Below are 21007 nucleotides of genomic sequence, written 5' to 3'. Positions count from 1 at the left end.
TTTGGCCTCACTGCCCTAGGGCTGCCTCTGACAGTGAGTACCTGGTAATTTGCTCTATACAAAAACCGTTTTACGGACCTGATGGCCTGACAGCAAGAGGATCTCAGTCCTTGCTCTGTAATGTGGCACCGTTGTATTGCTCTGGTAAAAGATGAGAAATACAGCCTTGACATTCTGGAGTGTGTCTGTATATGCATGTGCAGATACAGATGTGCGTGCCTGTGTATGTGTGGGACAGTGATTTTCCTGGGGACTGTAATAACAGCTCTTTGCATGGGCGGTGTAGCGAGATTCCGAGACATTGCTGGCCAGCCAGGACAACCACTCCCTTGGAGGAAAGCAACACGAAGCCTGAAGCAGGTTGGTCTCAGTGGAGGAATGTCTCTCCGTGCCACTGGGTGACTAGCTGGGCTGTAATAGACAGTGAGAAATGCATCCCTACAGCAGTGCTAGCTCAATGGCACAAGGCAGCAGGACAGTGAAAGAGTATCTTCAGTGGGTCCTAGGTACCCTAACAAGGACGACAGGCCTGAAGACTAGGCCTGCCAGCTGGTGGAGGCACATGGAACACCCATTCTCTGTGCCCTAACACTTGGAGCGGTCAGCTGTGGATCGAAACACACAAGCATCCTGCTTTTACAGTGCTGCACAGGGCAGGATTCCTGTGCGTTTCAATAGGCATGAAGGATGTGCCATCGCATAGGCCATCAGTGCATCCCCCTGGTAATCCACATTCAGCAGCAAATATCTGACACTTCAGCTGACAGGAGGATTCAAACATAATGCCACCAGGTGGTGCTGCATTGCTGTATGTGAGTGGCCAGAGGATCCCCTCCTCGTTGGCCGCTGCAGTGACTTATTGCCCAGAGTAGGAGATCCGATTACCCTTCAGTCCAACTGCATCATCACAATAACAACCTGCTCACAGGAACAGAGTGACCAGACTGAAGGACGGCTCCTCATGCTCATCAGAGCAAGGAACTCCTGCCTGTGTGGCTGGTGACGTGGATCTTAACAGGGTCATTGCCCTCATTAGGGGAAACAAAGAGCACTTCAAACTCAGGGCTGGAAACCTAAGGATTCCCAGGGCTCGGAACAGTCTGTCTCTCAGTGGCTTGCAAGCTGATCTTATCTTTTATTTTAGGAACAGACCAAACAATGTCCCTTTCCAAGGTGATCTTTCCAGAACCCAGAGCAGCTGCAGGATATACACTGAATCTAGGTACTCCAACTCACTCAGTGTCAGAACACAGCTGGCTAGGGCCACTGCACCACTCAGTGATTTTTGCTCCATGATACCATTTCATGATGGACCACCCTCCTCATATCAACCAGCAGCTCACAAGCTAGTGCCAAAGAAACCCGGGGTGCCATCTGACATGCCCTGCAGAGATCCATCTTGCATTGGCAGAGAGATGGACCAGATGGCTAGGCAGCTCTGTAGTTCCTGTCATACTAAGCCACCCTGTGGGGAAAGTGGGGTTGGGTCCCCTGGGAGGTGTGGCCTACAGTGACAGGTACCTCCTCCAATGATAAGCCTGCCCTTGCCAGCTGTGTTCTGAAGCTGTTAGACTAGGGCCTGGGCTCCCTATTCCATATAGTCACTGCAGCTTCCTTGGCATTGGTAAAATCAGCAGGAAAGGGGTCAGGAGGCCAAAATGGTTGGTCTTGGCTTGGAAGGTGGCAGTGGCCAGAATAAAGGTGCAAGGGGGGTATAATCAGGGGCACCTGGGGAGAATGGACCAATCCACTCAATCGCACCAGCCTCCACCACTGGCACATCCCAAAGCCTCTCTTTTGTATCTGCCTCTCCTTTGCGAGGCCAGGGTCTCTTGGGCTGCAGGGCTAGTGAGATGCATTGAAAGGATGGTGGTGCTCTCTCACCAGCTTCAATTCATCCTGCTCAAAGCAGGAGTTGCGACTCGCTGCCCTAATCCCAGATGCTGAGTTTTTAAAATATAGTGATAAAGAGATTTAAAAGAATCAATCAATTGGACAGAAGGTCAACCCAGAAAGTGTCCAAGCTGGAGTGTTCCCAAAGTATGAAGCCAGCCTTGAAATTCCAGGCACCAGGGTATGAACAGGGAAACTACACTAAACCTGCAGTCCGTGGGCAAAGTCACAAGTCCCTTGCGGCAACTCCAGCTGCCCAGAAGTCATGTGACGCAGTAATGGCTGTGGAGTGCTGGATTGTGGGCGGTGGATTTGTAAAGCCTGACAGGCTCCTGGACTAGTTTCCAGAACGGTCTTGTTAAATGTATCTTCTTCTTGGGAATGGAAACAAGAGCTGGTTTCCCCTTGCCATATGAGTCAGAGCTCCCCAAATCCCCGGCCCCCATGTCATCTCGAAACAAGAATTCAAAGGTTCTGCAGAGTTAAAGGGCCCGATCCTCAGCTAATGTAAATTGTCGTAGCTTTGTTGCCTTCAGTAGAATGGTGCCACACAGTTTACACCAGCTGAGGATCTGACCCAAAGTGCTTGCATGATGTAAACTGGTAGCAAGTGCTAACAGTGCAATTAGGTTGATTTGGGGATAGAGGATCTTTCCTGCAATAGCATCTCAGGATTACTGAAACCTACTCAGTTTAGGTCAGGGGAGTCTGATAAACTGTGTTATGAAATAAACCCTGGTCATTCTTTCAAGAAACAGCATGGAGGGATTATCCATCACCCGGAAGCTTCTCTGAGATATCTCACTGATGGTTTCATCCCCCTCCCCCACAAAGCCATACCTCAGGTTATCCATTTTCCTCTTTTCTAGCCTCTCTCTGTCTTTCTGCCTTTTCTTCCTCTCTTCTCACTCTCTCCTTTTTTCTTGTGGCTGATCTTGCTTAGACTTCAGGTATCCATGTGAGTAACTTGGTTCCAAACAGCAAACCCAAACCCTTTGCTGCTTTGTGCTACACTGCTGGTGGATTTTGGGTCCACAGGAGTATCACATAGGGCTCATCAGTGGCATAGAGCTGGTATATTGGCTCCTACATCACCCCTACTTGTACCTGTCAGCACAGGGGGCGTAAGAGGTATTTTGTACACCCTGTATCGTTTACAACTGCCTTCAGGCTATTCTAAATTATGCCAGGGAATTGGCTTGTCAACACAGCTAGCCCAGGATTGGGAGAGCGCAAAGACCACCTTTGCAACCACCTCTTGAGCTGCAACAGCCACAGCTTGAGGATCTGGGTCACAGAGTCACTCATGTGACACAGAACTACCCTGTCTATTGCTTATGTACAGGCTACCCTGGATCCTGCCAAGAGGCCAGTGACGTTTTTGTGGGTGTCTTTGCTTTGGACTTCTATTCCTGTCCCTAGATACATTTTAATTTCTTAAAGCATTTAAAAAGAAAAATATTTCCCCCACACTGAAAGGCACCAGAATAAACATTTGTTACAGTGTCAAAATGCTGGCTAAAAAGGGCTTTTTCCCCCAAATAAAATGGCAAATGACAAGAGAATCAGGGCAAATAATGGGACTCTAGAAACAGCAGAATCCAGACCCAGCCATCTCTGGGAGCCCCTGATATTGAGCACATGGGGTACATCCAGGGGCCCCGCAGGCCCAGGAAATTGACCAGGTGAGGGACACTTATCTGATCCTAACAGACAGACCCTCAATACTCCCAGGAAGGCATAACCCACCCCCAAGGTCCTTCCTGCTATATCCCAAAAGGGAATTACTTTTCAATCCAAAACGTGCTGCTCTTTTCAACCCTGTGCATGAGCAGGAAGCACACTGTCCAGGGGAGACTCTTGATACTGGTAATGTCAAACCCTGCTGCTGTAACAGTGGGTTCTCAACACCAATTCTATGAAAACAGATATGGGAGACTGATATAAGGGGACAGTTAACATTAATTAGCAACAATTTGTTATTGTCAGAATGAATCCCATGCTGCATAAAATCGATCACTTGATGATTACCTCTTCTGTTCATTCCCTCTGAAGCACCTGGCATTGGCCACTGTTGGAAGACAGGACACTGGGTTAGATGGACCGTTGGTCTGACCCAGTTTGGCTAGTCTTATGTTTTTACAAAATACAGGACCAGACCCAAAAATGGGAAACAACCCAGAGGGAGGGGGCAGTGTAGCCTAGTGTATAGGGCACTGAACTAGGAGCTGGGGTCAATTCCCACCTACACTGATCTGCTGGGTGAACTTGGGCAAATCATGTCCCCACTCCGTGCCTCAGTTTCCTTTTCTGTAAAACAGGGATTATGGTATTGCCCTCCTGTGTAGAGTACAGCTGAAAAGCGCTATAGAAGAGCTCAGGATTATTATTATTACATGTATTCAGGTACTTACAAGCCCCATCTGAGCCCCTCCCAAGTGTTCATTCTCACAAAACCTCCATCAGGTGGGGCAGTGCTATTATCTCTGCTTTACAGGGGGTGGGGAACCATGGCAGAGAGAGACAAAGTGACCTATCCAAGCCTATGGCAGAGCCAGGAATTGAACCCAGCCCAGTACTTTAACTACATGATCAGCCTTCTTCTTGCATGGGCTGAATCAGAGGGCTATTAATTACACTGAAGATCCCCCATGCTGTCTGAACGTATTTAATGCCCCCATGAGTGTCAGATATCTGAGAAGTCATTGTCAGTTGTATCTTCCGTGCAGGATCTGAAGCTTGTGGGGGACAGGGTAAAGAGGACACACTGCTGTTGTATGGCAATCTATGTCCCCCAGGAATATTTGTAATGCTCAGATGCAGTGTCAATTTAATATCAGATATATTCTCTGTTGGGGGACTCCATTTGCCTCTGGCAGGGGTGTGGACTCGCTGATTCAATAGGGTCTTTTCTATCTTGGCTATGATCCTAAATGGTTCTCTTCATATTTCAGAGTAATTCTCCTCTTCCCTGCTGTTTATACCGTGGTTAGCTGCAGGATTGTAGTTTGCTCTCTGCATTTGTAGGCTCCCACGGCAGCCTTTTCATTGTTATGAGCCTGTCTCATGCACTATTAGGATAAGGGAAGCATGAAATCCAAACAGCCCTGCTTCTCCTAGGGATGCACAAAAGAGTCTTTATAATAAGTGCTCATAACAGCACAGTTCCTAGCTATGCCTGCAATCAGATGACAAAGTGTGATTCCATGGATCATCCTGGATCCAGACTTCCTCAAATGATGGGGATGTTGGAATCCCAGCTTTATAGCTCAGGCCTTGCCTCTATATTTATAAATTCAGAATCTTTCTGAGTGAGATGCTCTTTCTAGCAAGAAATACACTTAAGAGCCCGTCTGACTGGCTAGAGAATTAAGGGACTACTTTCAAATGTGGGCTGCAATTTGCATCCACTTAAGCCTGCATGAGCACATCCAAACAGGCACTACGGCACAGTTGTGCATTATTTGGGCCTGTTCCAAAGGCCACTGAAATCAGTGGAAAGGTTCCCATTGACATCACCGGGCTTTGGATCAGGCCCTGTGTGGACAGTTACTCATCAGCATGTTGGGTTCATACAAATTTTTCTGCTGTAATAAAGGGAATTGGTCTGGGAAATTTTCCCCTTAGTAACTGACAAGTCCCTAACCCCTTTTACACTTTTCAGTCTTCTTGTGGTCAAAGGATCCCTAAAGATCAAGGCTAGGGCAAGGGCAAGCATGTGAGGGGCCAGGTGGAACCAGGTGAGGAGAATCCAGCCCTGTGAGAAGTCCCCTGGCAGGAAGAAGCCATGGCACTGCTGTTGCACAAGGCTGTGTTTCCTCTGCTGGTCTGGCTGATTGCCTCTGCCTCCTGCTACCAGCCCACCTCCAAGCCTGAGGCCATCTCCCATCCACGCAGGCACCTCTTCAGGATCAGAGAGTGGGGAGCCCAGAAACCAGTCCCAGGAAGACTTCTGGCTTGGCAGAAGGGGAAAGTTTACCCCTTTGCTGTGGGAGAGAGAGGAGACCCAGGCCAGGAAATCCAACGTAAGTAGCAAAAGCAGCAGCTAAAGAGAGACAGGCCCCATGCCTCCAGCTCAATGGGGTGGAAGTAGAGAATGGTACTGCCAGATCCATTGGTAATGCTCGTAGATGACATATTTTTAAACCTCTCTCCCGGTGTCTGGAATCTGCAGGGTGAGGTACAGGATGGATGTGAGGCTTATTATTCCCTTGGAGTCAGTTCAGTGCTGGAGAAATGGATAGGATTTGCAGCCCTGAAACTATAAATTCTCTAAAAGAAAAGGAGTACTTGTGGCACCTTAGAGACTAACCAATTTATTTGAGCATGAGCTTTCGTGAGCTACAGCTCTAATAAATTGGTTAGTCTCTAAGGTGCCACAAGTACTCCTTTTCTTTTTGCGAATACAGACTAACACGGCTGTTACTCTGAAACCTAAAAATTCTCTGTGTATCCCTAAGAGCATCTACAGCACTGGCCCTAGCTATGTACCCCAACTTGGGCCTAGGAGGAACCCAGTTTTAGAGACAAGAGAGGAGTTCAGTCACCATGACCCATTCAGTTCTTGGTCACTCTGCTAAAACTGCTGCCAAGGGGGAAGGTTAGTGCCAACTGGGAGGGGGATGTGTGATGAAACTGTCATAGCTAGTTCCTCCACCCCGCTCCCGTGCCAAAGGGGTACGTGGATGTTTCAAGAGGGCAGAATATGATTTGTTTACCCTGCCACCAAATGACCCTCCATTTCCTTTGTAGGAAGGGCTCGGGGTTCAGGGTTGTCTCTCTGATTGCAGATTATTTTTTACTTTTATACAAAGCATCGAGGGCACTGACACTAGACTTATCTCCTCCTCGAGCTCTTGTGCCTTACAATGTCAAAGGACAGAAAGGTGAGGCAAGTGAAGAGATAAGTGTATTCTTAGTTCTAATAGTTGATCCTACATAGCTCATAGTGTTTAACAGGGGCAAATGGAACAGGAACTGAATTATTATACTATTCATGCTTCAGAATAAATTCTGATTTATTGGTCCTTTTCTAAATCTACTTTTATGAAAAATCTCACTAAGACTGAAACTCCTTGGGTCAGTTAAAATGGGTCCTCTTGGTCTCTGTTCAAATAACTATCAGAAAACTCAAACATTTAACAATTAATATTGGGGTCTGTCTACATGGGAACACTCAGGAAAGTTAATCTGAATTACCTAAAGGTGTGGATTTAAAGTGGATTAGTTAAACTGCATTAAATTCCTGTGTAGACTCTCTCATTCAGAATTGAAGTGACTTTAATTCCATTTTGCTTAATTCACAGAATTAAATTAAACCAAATTAAAGCCACGTTAATTCTGAATGAGAGAGTTTTAATGAAGTTTAACTCATTGACTTTAAAAATTAATTTGAATTAACTTTCCTGAGTGTCCCCAGGCAGATGAGCCCTTAGAGATGTTCCAGTCTTTCTGAAGGCTATTCAGGCTGTTTCAGCTTTCCCCAAACCTGCCTTTCAGGTTCCAAAAACCTAATGAGATAGAACCCACCTTCTCCCAAGTATCTATGTTCAGCCGAGGGTCCAATCCTCATGTGACTCTGGGACCCAGGAGTCTGCCAAGAAAAGACACACGGGATCTGGATCTCTATTGCTTCACAGATGTCAGGAGAATGTGTCTATAGGTTCTACTGTACCAAGTTAGAACCTTCTTATATTACCAGGCAACCAGCTTGTTTCATGTAGGCTACTAACAAGCCATCAGGTGGGCACTACCAGCCTCGTCTGCATTGAGACAAGCAACCTAGAGATGCAAATTGCCCTGGGCCCTATCCTGTTCCCATGGAGGTCAACTGTGTTCACTGGGAGCACAGACAGGTGCTATATTCCATCACCAGTCCTCAGAGCTATCCATTCCTCACTCTCTGGGCTATGGAGAGACAAGGTGGGCGATATAACTGGCTGGGCATGTGGGGAGGCAGCAGGGACTCGCCAATGTAATACTTTATTGGCTCTCCCACAGACAGAAATGCATGTAGAGGATCAGATGCCACATACCTTCTTCCCCTGTGGTGCTTTTAACGAAGGACATCCCTGTAGCAGATTTTTTATTCTATCCCTCCAGCACATTGCTCCTTTTGCTGACTAGAATGTGTCACCTCTGCAGGAGTCCGCAGGTCCTGGCTGGCAGACTACATGGATGATCTCTGGACCCACATCCGTGGATCCTTCCCCCGGGCAGCTCTGTATGCCTTCCCTTTTGCCTTGGGGATCATGCTCCTTCTCTGCTGCATCACGTAAGTGTGCGCATAGCCTCGTGCTCAGGGCATATTACACATCCTCCCTCTGTGCCCCAATACTGTAGGGCTGATGGTTGTATAAAAATCAGGTAGTCTTCTCTTGGAAGAAAAGACTAGCTTCCTCTTGTCTAGAGCTCTGGGTTGACATGGTTGACAGCTTCATTCCTCTACAGAGGTTCTCAGACTGGGGGCACGCCCCCCTGCAGGGCATGAGAATCATAGAATATCAGGGTTGGAAGGGACCCCAGAAGGTCATCTAGTCCAACCCCCTGCTCGAAGCAGGACCAATTCCCAGTTAAATCATCCCAGCCAGGGCTTTGTCAAGCCTGACCTTAAAAACCTCTAAGGAAGGAGATTCTACCACCTCCCTAGGTAATGCATTCCAGTGTTTCACCACCCTCCTAGTGAAAAAGTTTTTCCTAATAGCCAATCTAAACCTCCCCCACTGCAACTTGAGACCATTACTCCTCGTTCTGTCATCTGCTACCATTGAGAACAGTCTAGAGCCATCCTCTTTGGAACCCCCTTTCAGGTAGTTGAAAGCAGCTATCAAATCCCCCCTCATTCTTCTTTTCTGCAGACTAAACAATCCCAGCTCCCTCAGCCTCTCCTCATAAGTCATGTGTTCTAGACCCCTAATCATTTTTGTTGCCCTTCGCTGGACTCTCTCCAATTTATCCACATCCTTCTTGTAGTGTGGGGCCCAAAACTGGACACAGTACTCCAGATGAGGCCTCACCAATGTCGAATAGAGGGGAACGATCACGTCCCTCGATCTGCTCGCTATGCCCCTACTTATACATCCCAAAATGCCATTGGCCTTCTTGGCAACAAGGGCACACTGCTGACTCATATCCAGCTTCTCGTCCACTGTCACCCCTAGGTCCTTTTCCGCAGAACTGCTGCCTAGCCATTCGGCCCCTAGTCTGTAGCGGTGCATTGGGTTCTTCCGTCCTAAGTGCGGGACCCTGCACTTATACTTATTGAACCTCATCAGATTTCTTTTGGCCCAATCCTCCAATTTGTCTAGGTCCCTCTGTATCCTATCCCTCCCCTCCAGCGTATCTACCACTCCTCCCAGTTTAGTATCATCCGCAAATTTGCTGAGAGTGCAATCCACACCATCCTCCAGATCATTTATGAAGATATTGAACAAAACCGGCCCCAGGACCGACCCCAGGACCTAAAGAAGCTTTAGGAGAGTGGTGACTGCTGGCCGGGTGCCTGGCTTTGAAGGCAGTGCCGCCACCAGCAGCAGCACAGAAGTCAGGGTAGCAATGCCATATCATGTCACCCTGACTTCTGCCTTGCTGCTGGAGGTGGTGCTACCTTCAGAGCTGGGTGCCTAGCCAGCCATCGCTGCTATCCGCTCTGCCTTCAGAACTGGGCACCAGTATATGTACTTGTGTTGTGGGAGGGGCATAAACGACTACAGACTCAAAGAAGGGGGGTGTGATCAAATAAGTATGAGAACCACAGCTCTGGCACAATGGAACTCTCAACAACGGTTAAGTTCATCTGTGCGGGAGAGAGCTTTCTTGGGGGGCTGGTCAGACTGTGGAATGAATTCCCCCAGGAACCACAGACCTCCCTGTGATGGGTTGGATCACAGAAACCCCCTTGGGGCTGCCAATTGACGTGCCAAGACTACTTCTGCCTCTGCTTTCCCTGCCCTCCCAGCTTGGGACTTCAGTGCCCTGCCTGGTTTGTACCAGACCCGCTAGACTGCTGCAAACCCAGACCCAGGTCTGAACCACATCCCCTAACATCTGTAGGCTTAAACTGAAAGCAGCTTAAGAAGTGTTCCTGTCTTTAACACTCAGATGCCCAAACAAATCCATTTTACCCTGTATAAAGCTTATACAGGGTAAACTCATAAATTGTTCGCCCTCATTTAGTGTCTACTGCATTTCCCATTTCTTTGTGCCCCGGTAGGCACTCTGATGCAGATTCTTCTGTCTCTTTGAAGAAGGCTTTTAATTCAGGCCTGGGTTTGAGGCTATGGCAAGGAAAGGGTGCACTGCAATTACGCCTGCCCTCGGCCCCTCCCTCTGGAATTTCTCTGGGCTGGACCCCACTCCCTGTGAAGTTTCACCCATACAGAGATTTTTTTCCCTCCTGCCTTGAAAAGACAGTTTTACCTCTTACAAGCGTAGCAAGAACAACATCTTTCAGTGGGGTGCTTTGGATTGGTAAGACTCCTTTGGGCACCCCACTTTCTGTTCCCAAAAGGTTAGCTGGGGGGTCACCCCCTTCCGAGAGATCTGACCCCCAGTCTTCCCTTAAACCTGATCCACAGGAGAGGGGTCTGACATTTTAAATACAGATTCTTCACCCTCCTCCTGGGAAAGATCCTCCCTAAAAAAGGTGGGCAGACTCTCCGACCCCCCCTTCACCTTCCATCTGGGTTTCCCTCTCGGTCAGCCATTCCTGTGTCCCCCAAAAGGACTCACAGCTACCAGCTATGACAGACCCTTCACTGGCCAGCAAAATTCCCCCCCTTTCACTCAGGTTGGGCTTGCTTCGGGCTACAGAGTCCTTGGGGTCTGTTCCCACCGCAGCGGTCACTAGGACCCCAAACTCCACCTTCAGGACATGTCTCTGTGCACCCCAGTGCAGGCCCTGCCCCCTGCTGACCTGCAACTTCCTGGCAGTCAGCGGCTGGTGTGGCCCCCCTGCTACAAGGTGGTGTATCCCCCTCCCCTGGGGAGATGATTAAGGGACAGGAGCTGGCTTTGTGCAGCCCCTCCCTCTGGAACTTGCCTTGAGCTCCCGGGCTACAGGAACTGTCCACAACCATCCCTGCCCCCAAAGCTGCATTCTTTACTACTACTGAAGAGACACCCTCCTAATCCCCAGCAATCCATGTGACTTTCCCCCCCAGCCCCGTGGCTTTTAGCCAAGATTCCTGCTCACTGCTAACCAACCCTGGGACAGATTCTACCACATTAAAGAAATCATTCCCCAGTAGAAACGGTGCAGAATTGTGTGCCACTGTTGCAACTGTCAGCTCAGCCTGCAAATCCCTAGTTTGCATGTGTACTTTAGCTAAAGGGGCAAGGACTTTGTGACCCCCTACCAGCTCCAATTCTGCCAGTTTCCCTGGCAATAAATCCTTCTCCTGGATCAGGTCCCTCCTGACCATAGAAATCTCGGCCCCTGTGTCCCTCAATCCAAGAAGCTTGTTACCATTCAGTTTACCAGCACGCATATGCTCACTGCTTGGTTGTGTGGAAGCAAGCTTTATAAATCCTGTGTGGAAAGAGGCAGCAGTTGGGCTCTTAGAAGCAGCAGCTTCATGTGTTACTTGCTGCCTGTTTCCACTCAGCAAGGGACACTTATTCCTCAGGTGCTCAGTGGACTTACAATGGTAACACCTCTTGGGCTCCTCTGCTTGTCTAGGAGTCTTGGGACGAGTAACAGGGGAATGGGGACGTGAATACCCAGCCTCCTTTTCCCCAGGCGTAAAACGGTGATTCTGCTTTCCCCCAACCCTGCACCCCTCTGCCAGTGGTTTGTGTTTAATTGCAGCTTGTGATTGCTCATAAGAGTCTGCAAACCCAGCTAATTCACCCATCTTTGTCCCACAAATACTGTTTTACATCATCACTGCACATATTTAGGAATTGTTCCTGAGTAACCAAATCACACATTCCTTCTAAGCTTGTAATGCCTTTCCCCCCTCACCCACTTATCTACCAAATCTCTCATTTCATTTACATAAGCCACGTTATTCAATCCAGATCCCCTCTTAAGACTCCTGAATTTAAGCCTGTAGGTTTCAGGTGTAACCTGAAACTGTTTCAAAACCAGTTCCTTAAATTTACCATAGTTTGAAGCATCATCAATAGGCATCTTATTGAATATGTCCAGGGCTCTGCCAGTCAATTTTGCAACCACAGTGGTCACCTTTTGATCTTCAGGGATCGCATGGAGGGGGCACAGTCTCAAAGATGATGAAATATTCGGCAATATTGCTGGATTCATCATACTGTGGACGTAGTCACTCCCATTTGTGGATTTTTGGGGAAGTGGAGCCAGCAGCTGGAGGGTTTTTCTCTTCAACTCCATAACAGCCAGTTCATGCCTCTGGGCCTCCATAGCTCTCTTGTGGGCAGCCTCCTCCCTGGCTGTTTCTGCCTCCATAGCCTTTCTGTGTTCAGTTGCCTCTCCTGGTCCTTTACCTTCTCTTCTGCTTCCAGTCTAGCCAGCACTAGTTTAGTAGCTGCTTCACTGGTAGTCATTTTCCTGCTTTCTTGTGCTGGGCCACGCCCCCTCTGCAGTTCATTGAAACTGGGATGTACTCAGCTCAGGGGCTTCTTAGGTAACAGAGACTTTCCCAGCACCCTGTGTTCAGGCTTGCTGGGTAATTTGCAAACTGTGCAGTTCTAGCTTCTTCTGATCCTCACTCTTATTTATTTTGCTTCCTTTTCTGTCCCTATTTCCTTTACGCGAAATAAGCAAACAGAAAATAACAAACCAGTAACCATTTTGTCTGTTCTCCAGCCACCACATTTAAAACTCACTTAAAATCACTACCAGTGTCTCAAAGCAATCAGCTGTACACAGATCCTGTTCGCAATGCCACTGTGACAGGTTGGATCACAGAAACCCCCTTGGGGCTGCCAACTGATGTGCCAAGACTACTTCTACCCCTGTTGCCCCTGCCCTCCCAGCTTGGGACTTCAGTGCCCTGCCTTGTTGAGCCAGACATGCCAGTCTGTTCCAACACAGACCCAGGGTCTGAACCACGTGCCCCAAACCTACAGACTTAACTGAAAGCAGCTAAAGAAATGTTCCTGTCTGACACTCAGATGCCCAACTCCCAATGGGGTCCAAACCCCAAATAAATCAATTTTACCCTGTATAAAGCTTATACAGGGTAAACTCATAAATTGTTCGCCCTCTATAACACTGATAGAGAGATATGCACAACTGTTTACCCCCCCCCTTTCCCTCTAGGTAGTAATACATACTCTGGGTTAATTAATAAGTAAAAAGTGATTTTACAAAATACAGAAAGTAGGATTGAAGTGGTTCCAAATAGTAACAGAGAGAACAAAGTGAATTACCAAGCAAAATAAAATAGAACACGCAAGTCTATGTCTAAGAAAACTGAATACAGATAAAAACCTCACCCTTAGAGGAACTCCAGTAAGCTTTCTTTTACAGACTAGTCTCCTTCTAGTCTGGGTCCAGCAATCACTCACACCCCCTGTAGTTACTATCCTTCGTTCCAGTTTCTTTCAGGTATCCTTGGGAGTGGAGAGGCTATCTCTTGAGCAAGCTGAAGACAAAATGGAGGGGTTTCCCAGGGGTTTAAATAGGCTCTCTCTTGTGGGTGGACACCCCTCCCTCTCCATGTGTAGAATCCAGCTACAAAATGGAGTTTTGGAGTCACATGGGCCAGTCACATGTCCATGCATGACTCAGAACTTACAGGTAGCAGCCATGGGTCACATGCTACCTTGAACATCCTCAAGTAGACTTCTTATGTGGATTGGAGCATTCCAAGATCCATTGTCCCTTAAGTGCTCCTTGATTGGGCACTTATTTTGCACATTCCTTTCTCAAGAAGCTGACCAAATGCTTTCCAAAGGCTACTTATAAATCAAGCCAGTACACACCCAATATTCATGACTTTGAATACAAAAATGATACATGCATACAAATAGGATTAATAGATTCAGTAGATCATAACCTTTACAGAGATACGTTACATGGGCTATGTAGCATAAAACATATTCTAGTTATGTCATATATACATTCATAAGCATATTTCCATAAAGCCTTATGGGGGGCACCGTCACACTCCTCACCTACCTTCTGCTCCAAGTGGAAGGGGAACTTCTTTGACCTGCCTCTCTAACATAAATACATCACCCCCCCAAACCACCCCACCCTAACAAGACACTCCACTGCACACACTTCGTCCCCTGGGAAGAGGCTGAGAGAATCAACACCAAGTGCCAGGTGTTAGTCACCCTGCTGAATGTGCTACTCAAGGTATTCAGCTACTACAGGGAGGAGTGTGATATAAGAACCTACACAGAACAGCAATGGCTAATGCATCCCCCCCACTCTCTATGGAGTATGTTTCCAGTGAGATGGTTTGATTGGGGCAGGGAGAACAATTAATTTTCTTTCTTTGAAAAACAGCATTTGCAGAGCCAGGGCATTGGATGCCTTGTTGTGGAGAAGCCCTACACTTGGTCCCTTAAGCAGTCTTGCTTTATTCCATTCAGGAGGCGTGACCGGTGGCCCCCGCTGCGGACCTGGCTCATCCTCTGAGAGATTTATGGTTCTAGTCACCTAGAACAGGCCTTCTCTTCTTCGTCCCCACCCCCCACAACTCACACTACTTTCTGGCTTTTAAATGCCACGGCCAGAAGCCTTATTCCATCAAGCAGGAGAAAGTTGTAGTTACAGCAAATTGAGTCTTATTTTCATTACCCTTCATTACCCTTATTTACCTTCCCCTTCCTGCCTCCTCCTCCTCCTCTTCTCCCTGTTTCCTTTCTTCGGTGACTTACATTCTTCTCCTCTCTCCTTTGGTTTCTCAGGGTTCTTTTGGACTGAAGAGTCAGAGGAACTTCCAGACGTGTCTATGTCCTCTCAGTCCAGCGACGAGCTGCCAGTTGGGCCGAGGTGCACATGGCCCCACTGAAGGAAGCCTCCCCAGGAAGTTCTAGGTGTTTGTGTTCCACAGATAGAAGATTAGCCTGTGCTGTTACTTATTTCCTTTTCACAGTGGTGGTTTTATCTTAATGAAAAACATTTTCCCAACACCCACATTGAATTTCATATTTCCAAATAACTCTTAGAAAAGCTAATCTGAAAGTATGTCTACACTAGGAACACTATACTGGCATAGCTACATCACTGTACCTATGCCAGTATAATTTCACAGTGTAGACACAGCCTACACCAAGAGAAGGGTTTTTTCAGTCTGAGTCAGACCACCACCTCCCCACACAAGGGCAGCTATGTCAAATGAAGCTGCATGTACACTGGGACTGAGGTTGGCCTAGCTCTGTCGGTCAGAGGAGTGGAGACCTGTGGTGACATCAACTGTAAGTGTAGACCAGGCCTGAGAAAAGTTTAAAGTGGATTAGTTAAATTGCATTAAGCCCCTCTGTGGATGCTTTTATTCAGAATTAAAATGACTTTAATTCAGTTTAGCTTAATTCACTTGAGGTTAATTAATTCACTTGAGGGGAATTAAACTAAACTGAATTAAGGTCATTTTAATTCTGAATAAGAGCATCCACACAGGGGTTTAATGTGATTTAACTAATCCACTTTAAATTCACACCTTGAGTTAATTCAGATTAATTTTTCTGAGGGTCTCTGTATAGATAAATCCATAGATCTTCAGTTTCTACTTTCTGATAGTCTGTTATTAATAGGGATCACATTAAATGAGCAAAATGGTTTGTCAGCTCATCTTCCTCTGGTGCCATTACCAGTACGTAGATCTTCAAACCCTGCTCGTGTCCATGCCTTCATCTGTGGGCAAGCACACTGACAGATCTGTCTTCTGTCAGTCGGGACATGGCTCTGCTACATAAAGGGGAGGGTTTCTTGCCACACATTGCTCAAAGGCACTGATTGTGAGCCCTACAAAACTGTATACAAAAGCTTTGATTAATTCTTGTTTAAAATATTTATTTTTAAAAGATGCCATTTAAATGGGATTAAACCTTCCTGGCTGCAGTTTTGAGTCTTGCTGCTTGTCCCTCCCAAGCAGGCTGCACTGTGATATGAGGGACTTTTAGCAGCTAGAGGTCCCAGCCAAAATCAAGGTCTCCTTGTACTAGGCACTGTAAGCTCTTCAGGGTATCAGCTGTCTCCTACTATCTAAGCAGACAAAACAGACAAAGGGTGGGAGCGGGAACAGGGGGAAATGACTTGCACAAGGTCAGTGGAGGGCTGAGAATAGAAGCTAGGTCTTCTTACTCTCCATTCAACTCCCACTCTCCCGGACCAAATGCCTCTCAGCATTGAGCAAGGTGACACATGTGACCAAAGAGGCATGAAAGCCCTATCAGCTTGCAGGGAGATGGTGCAAGCACAGACTTGCTGACTTTGCATCTAGAGATGAGCGTGAACCAAAACACCAGATCTGAATACCTCCAGACTTCAGGAAAGCTGGGCTTAGCATCCAGACCTCATGGCTGGGCCTGTCTGTGGATGGGCGGGCAAATCTCAACACCCTCAGACTTTGCGTTCCAGTTTTACAGTTGATTCCTATCTATGGCCATACATCACGCATGTCCATATCACGTGCCTGAAGGGTACAGAGCAGTGGGCTTGTTTTGTTCGGGTCTCTTAACCTGAGGGTTGAAATGGTAAGACCGTTGTGACTCTCATTTCAGAGGCTGTAGCTTTTTCATTTAGTGCTGGGCAAAAATTTTCAAACTAAACTTTTTTCCAGTCAGAAAATGCAGGTTCGGATCTATGGAAACATTTCACAAATTCATGGCTAATTTCCCAACTGTTTTGGTGAAAAAAAATCCAGAAAGATTGAAGGGCTCATTTTGACATTTTCAGAATAAAAAGCTTTGATTTTTTCCATTCAAAACAAATGGAATTTTGAATTTTACTTCAGTTTAAAAAAAAAAAAAGGTTAAAACACCCTAATGAAACATTTCATTCGACCCAAAGTAGTGATGGGGCTGGGCTGGGAGTGCAGTCAAAAAGTGGCTGCAGACAAGGGGTTTAGACACTCCCACAAGGGGTGAGCTGGACTCCTGCTGCCCAGGCCCTGTGCTTCATGTGTCAGTGCGAGCACCCAAATATCTGCTGCTTGTGGAAAGGTTTTAGCACGGTAGGGGGTGAGCTAAGCATATCCCAAGGGAGTGGGACCTCACATTTCTGGGCAGGTTATTAGATTGATCTCACCTCGTGATCTCCTCCCATTTGATGAGACATGTAGTGGGAGACTGCAGGCCCAACACACAGGTTTTGCATCAAAGGAGCGAGAGAGATCCAAGTGTCATTCACCAAAGAGCAGAGCACAGCCTGGGGCTTAGTGCCAGAGGGACTAGGGCCAGGTAGTAGCGGCAAGCCCAGGACCACGAGCCCAGGACCACACTGCATTAAGGGGTTGTATGAACACAGAGGCAGTTCCTTCCCCAAGGAGCTCACAGCCTAAGTAACTTACTGTTGTCTTGCTTCCTCCTCCCCCCCCCGCCCCCATCTAATCCCCTCTTGCACAGTACATCCGTCTCCCTGCTCCCACTGGAGCACCCACTTACCCCAGCTCTCTCTCTTTCTCCCATCCCCCCATCATTTTCTTTCTTTCCCTGGCACACAGGGCTGGGGACTGTTTTGTGTCTTCCTTCCCCTCGGGGAGGGAGTGAAGGTAGATGACTGGATTTGGGGGGTATTTGGAGATATGGATGGATTGATATTTTTGGGGAATTGGATGTTGGAGGAGTAGATATTATCTGAGCTGTGGTGATGGTTTTTGTGGGGGGCACCTGGCTGACTTGGGGGCACATGGGTTTTGGAGGAGCAATATTCAGGTGGCAGTGGTTGGATTTACGGGTGCAATAGCTGGGGGATTGGGGATATGAATGAATGTCTGCAGGGTGGAAGGATTTCAGGGTGCATTTTGTGAGACTAGAGGGGGGATGTGGATGGGAGAGGGGCAGGGATGTCTGGGAATAGAGGGCAGTAGCAGTGGGTTTGTGGATGGGACTTGGGGGGTGCATGGCTGTGCAGGGGATGAGGGAGATGGGGCTGGAGGAATGGGGATTGGAGGGGGTGCATGATTGTTTGGGGGTGCAGGGGATGGGGATTGGAGGGGGTGCATGGCTGTTTGGGGTGGGGGAGACGGGGCAGAAGGGTTTGGGATTGGAGGGGGTGCATGGCTGTTAGGGGGTGGGGGGAAGCTGTGCGTCCCCATTTGCCTCTCCCTGCCCGTTTGTTTGTTTTCCTTCCCCTCTGGGGCACGGAGGAGGAGCGCAGGGAGGGGAGCCATTGCGCGGGAAGAGCGGCATCCCCTACCAGCCGCCTCTCTCCGGGTTCCTGGGGTCTGTCTCTCCGCCCGCAGCAGGAGCGGGGGCCGCGGCCTCCCCCGCCTGGACACTCCTCCTGTAGGGCGGGGAGGGGGAGTGACAGTGACAGCTCGCCAGCTCCCTGCAGCCCGGCGCTTCCTTTCCCCGCCAACTCGGCTCCGCACGCTGCCCGGCTGGCTGCAGTACCCCGAACCCGCAGGCAGGGAGCGCAGCCGCCCGGCCAGCCCCAGAGCCCGCCCCCCGCAGCAGCTTTACAGGCACCAGTCGGCTCGAATGAATTAATGTCCCGGCGCTAGGCGGCCGGGGAGGGCAGGGGCTGTACCCAGGAGCTTGCGCACGGACTGGAGTCGGCCCTGGAGCCGTTGCTGCAGCGGGGAGCCGGCCCGCTCTGCTGGAGCCAGGGGAACCGGCTCAGGTGGCTGGAGTCGGCGTGGGAGCGGCCGCTGCGCAAAGGAGGCGGCTCGGGTGGCAACAGAGAGCTCGGCATGACCCTCAAGTCGAGCCGGGGCCACAGTGTGAACAGCATGCGGACGGCGCTCTCCGACCTGTACCTGGAGCATCTGCTGCAGAGCCGGCCCAAGCCTGAGGTAAGAGGGTCGCTTCCCGGGGGGCAGGGAAAGCAGCAGGCAGCCGCAATAGGGTAGCATGGCCCGGGGTGCTGCGGCAGCCAGGGAGCAAGCAGCCGGGCACAGTGCCTAGGGCCGCTAGCAGCCAGGTCTCATACAGTGCGGGGTGATTGCCCCAGGACACTTTATGTTTGGGGGCTTCCTTCACCCGGACACACTATTTCAAAGGGGGAGAGGGAGATCAGTACACAAAGCAATTGGGCACAACAGGATCTGTGCCCCTCATCCCAAGGCCTTTGGGAAGGCGGTAGAAGTTGCCACAAATGTTTCCCTCTCCCAAATGTTCAAACCCCTATTTAGGAAAGATGCAATTAAAATGCTTATTTTGGATATAATTTTAGTCTGTTATGGGGGGTACCTTCCAAGGGTTGGGGACCCTCAGCCTATAGCATCATACATTTCCTCCATTTACTAGAGGGGCGGGCACTTATTGAACAGTGAGGGGAGATGGGCCAATTGTACTGCCGGGATGTTTAGAGGAGGGGTTCTCAAACTGAGTGTCGACACCCCTGAGGGGGTTGAGAGGTTATTAAATGGGGGGTCCTGAGCTGTCAGCCTCCACCCCAAACCCCGCTTCATCTCCAGCATTTATAATAGTGTTAAATATATAAAAATGTGTTTTTAATTTATAAGGGGGGTTGCATTCAGTGGCTTGCTATGTGAAAGGGGTCACCAGTACAAAAGATTGAGAACCACTGGTTTAGAGGGAGGGTTTTATGCCACCCCTAGCTCCCTTGTGTGACCCAGTCTGCTATGAGAGGGGTGGGTTTGTGGGGACTTGAGATTCCAGAGCGTCTGTGTCCCAGCAGAGGAGCTGTGTGCAATGGCACTTCAGCATGCCCTGAGCAGCACCAGTCAGAAGTATAGTGAGGGAAAGCAAACAGCAGTGACCGAACAAATAAAGCAGATGCCACTTTCCACAGCTTCTCCTGCAAACAGGGACTCTCCTGAGCTTTGTAGGCTGGGCTCTGGCATTCTCCTTAGGCAAAAATCATGGAGAGAGCAGAGGACATGGAGAGAGCACAGGTCCCTGCAGGCTGAAGGTGTCACCAGGCAAAGACGCTAACAGCTTCCCTGTGGGGCATGTCTAGTGCTTGTTAACCTCGCTGGTGCTTCCATTGCCTTCACTTTGGACTGGATGCTGGTGGTGCTGGCTGGCTGACTTTTTCAAGATAGGAATTTATTGTACTGGAGAAGCCAATGTATTTATTACAGTTCCAGCCCAAATGACCCCACAGCAGAAGGCATCTCGGCCTTAGCTACTGTGTTCTGAATCAGGTGTGTAGATGGTGCACTAGCTACTAAGTTCCCTAGGGTAGAATTGACGTGACCAAGCAGTTTGATGTACATTTGTGGTACAGCACCAATCACATTTCACTTCGCTCCCTACAGCTGGCAAAGCAGGGGCATGGGGAGCTAAGAGGTCTGGGTCTCCCAGTCTGAATTTGGGCAAGTCTCTGCACCGCTCCATTTCTCAGTGTCTACATCTGCAAAATGGGGATAACGATCCCTCTCCTGGTTCAAGATCCACAGATGGGAGGTGCTTATTGCAAAGTCTCTGGGTTCTTATTCACTCCAGTCTCTGGCCCTTGGGCATGTGTAGCCTTTTCTGTGAGGTCACTGAAGGGTTGAGTGAAGCTGCTCTTCACAACACCAAGGATATCGGTGTTTAGGAATTCAGTTCACTTGCCACCCCACCCCATTCCATCCCTGGGGCTGGCAGAGATTGTGGCCCTCATCCTGCTCTTGCTTGCTCTGATTTGACTCCGAAGTGACTCCCTTGAAGACAGTGGCATTAGAGCAGTGTAAAACGGGTGTGAGTGGGATCAGGGTTACAGCTGGGGGGTGCTGTGGCTGAAGATCTGGGAGCAGGGAGGGAGGGAGTGCTCGCTCTATGTTACTCCTACGCTACCTCCCTGGCTGACATGGGGGCAGCATTGATTGGTTCTGGAGCCCCCAGCCCAGGGTACAGTGAGGAAACCCTAATCTGAGGGTAGGGAGAGCTGCAGATGCAAAAGCAGGGTGTGAGGGAAGGAGATGGTATTCACTGCCCTTAGATCTCTGAGTGGGGCTGGGGGACAGCTGAGGGGCTGACAGCTGTATTTGAATCTGTAATGAACTGTCCTGCTCTGTTTCCCTGTTGTCATCACAATACAGCATTTCATGGGTGTTTCTCCTCTCTGGGT

The 21007-nt window shown here is 48.9% G+C and overlaps 2 protein-coding genes across 2 annotated transcripts in view; both read left to right on the top strand.

The window, feature by feature from the left end:
• F8 (coagulation factor VIII) overlaps nucleotides 1-14850 on the top strand; it is a 98190-nt gene extending 83340 nt beyond the window's left edge. The window contains exons 26-27 of the mRNA XM_084638391.1: nucleotides 8038-8167; nucleotides 14734-14850. Coding sequence (XP_084494517.1) covers nucleotides 8038-8167; nucleotides 14734-14837 — 234 coding nt within the window. The 3' untranslated portion in view covers nucleotides 14838-14850. The remainder of the gene's footprint in view (nucleotides 1-8037; nucleotides 8168-14733) is intronic.
• A 3480-nt stretch (nucleotides 14851-18330) lies between these two features.
• Nucleotides 18331-21007, top strand: part of MPP1 (MAGUK p55 scaffold protein 1) — a 56015-nt gene continuing 53338 nt past the window's right edge. The window contains exon 1 of the mRNA XM_084638835.1: nucleotides 18331-18782. Coding sequence (XP_084494961.1) covers nucleotides 18681-18782 — 102 coding nt within the window. The 5' untranslated portion in view covers nucleotides 18331-18680. The remainder of the gene's footprint in view (nucleotides 18783-21007) is intronic.

This window comes from Lepidochelys olivacea (genome assembly GCF_965140295.1).
Source record: "Lepidochelys olivacea isolate rLepOli2 genome assembly, chromosome: 9".
Lineage (NCBI taxonomy): Eukaryota > Metazoa > Chordata > Testudines > Cheloniidae > Lepidochelys > Lepidochelys olivacea.
The sequence above is the reverse complement of the archived record's forward strand: the minus strand, read 5'-3'. Positions and strand labels throughout refer to the sequence as shown.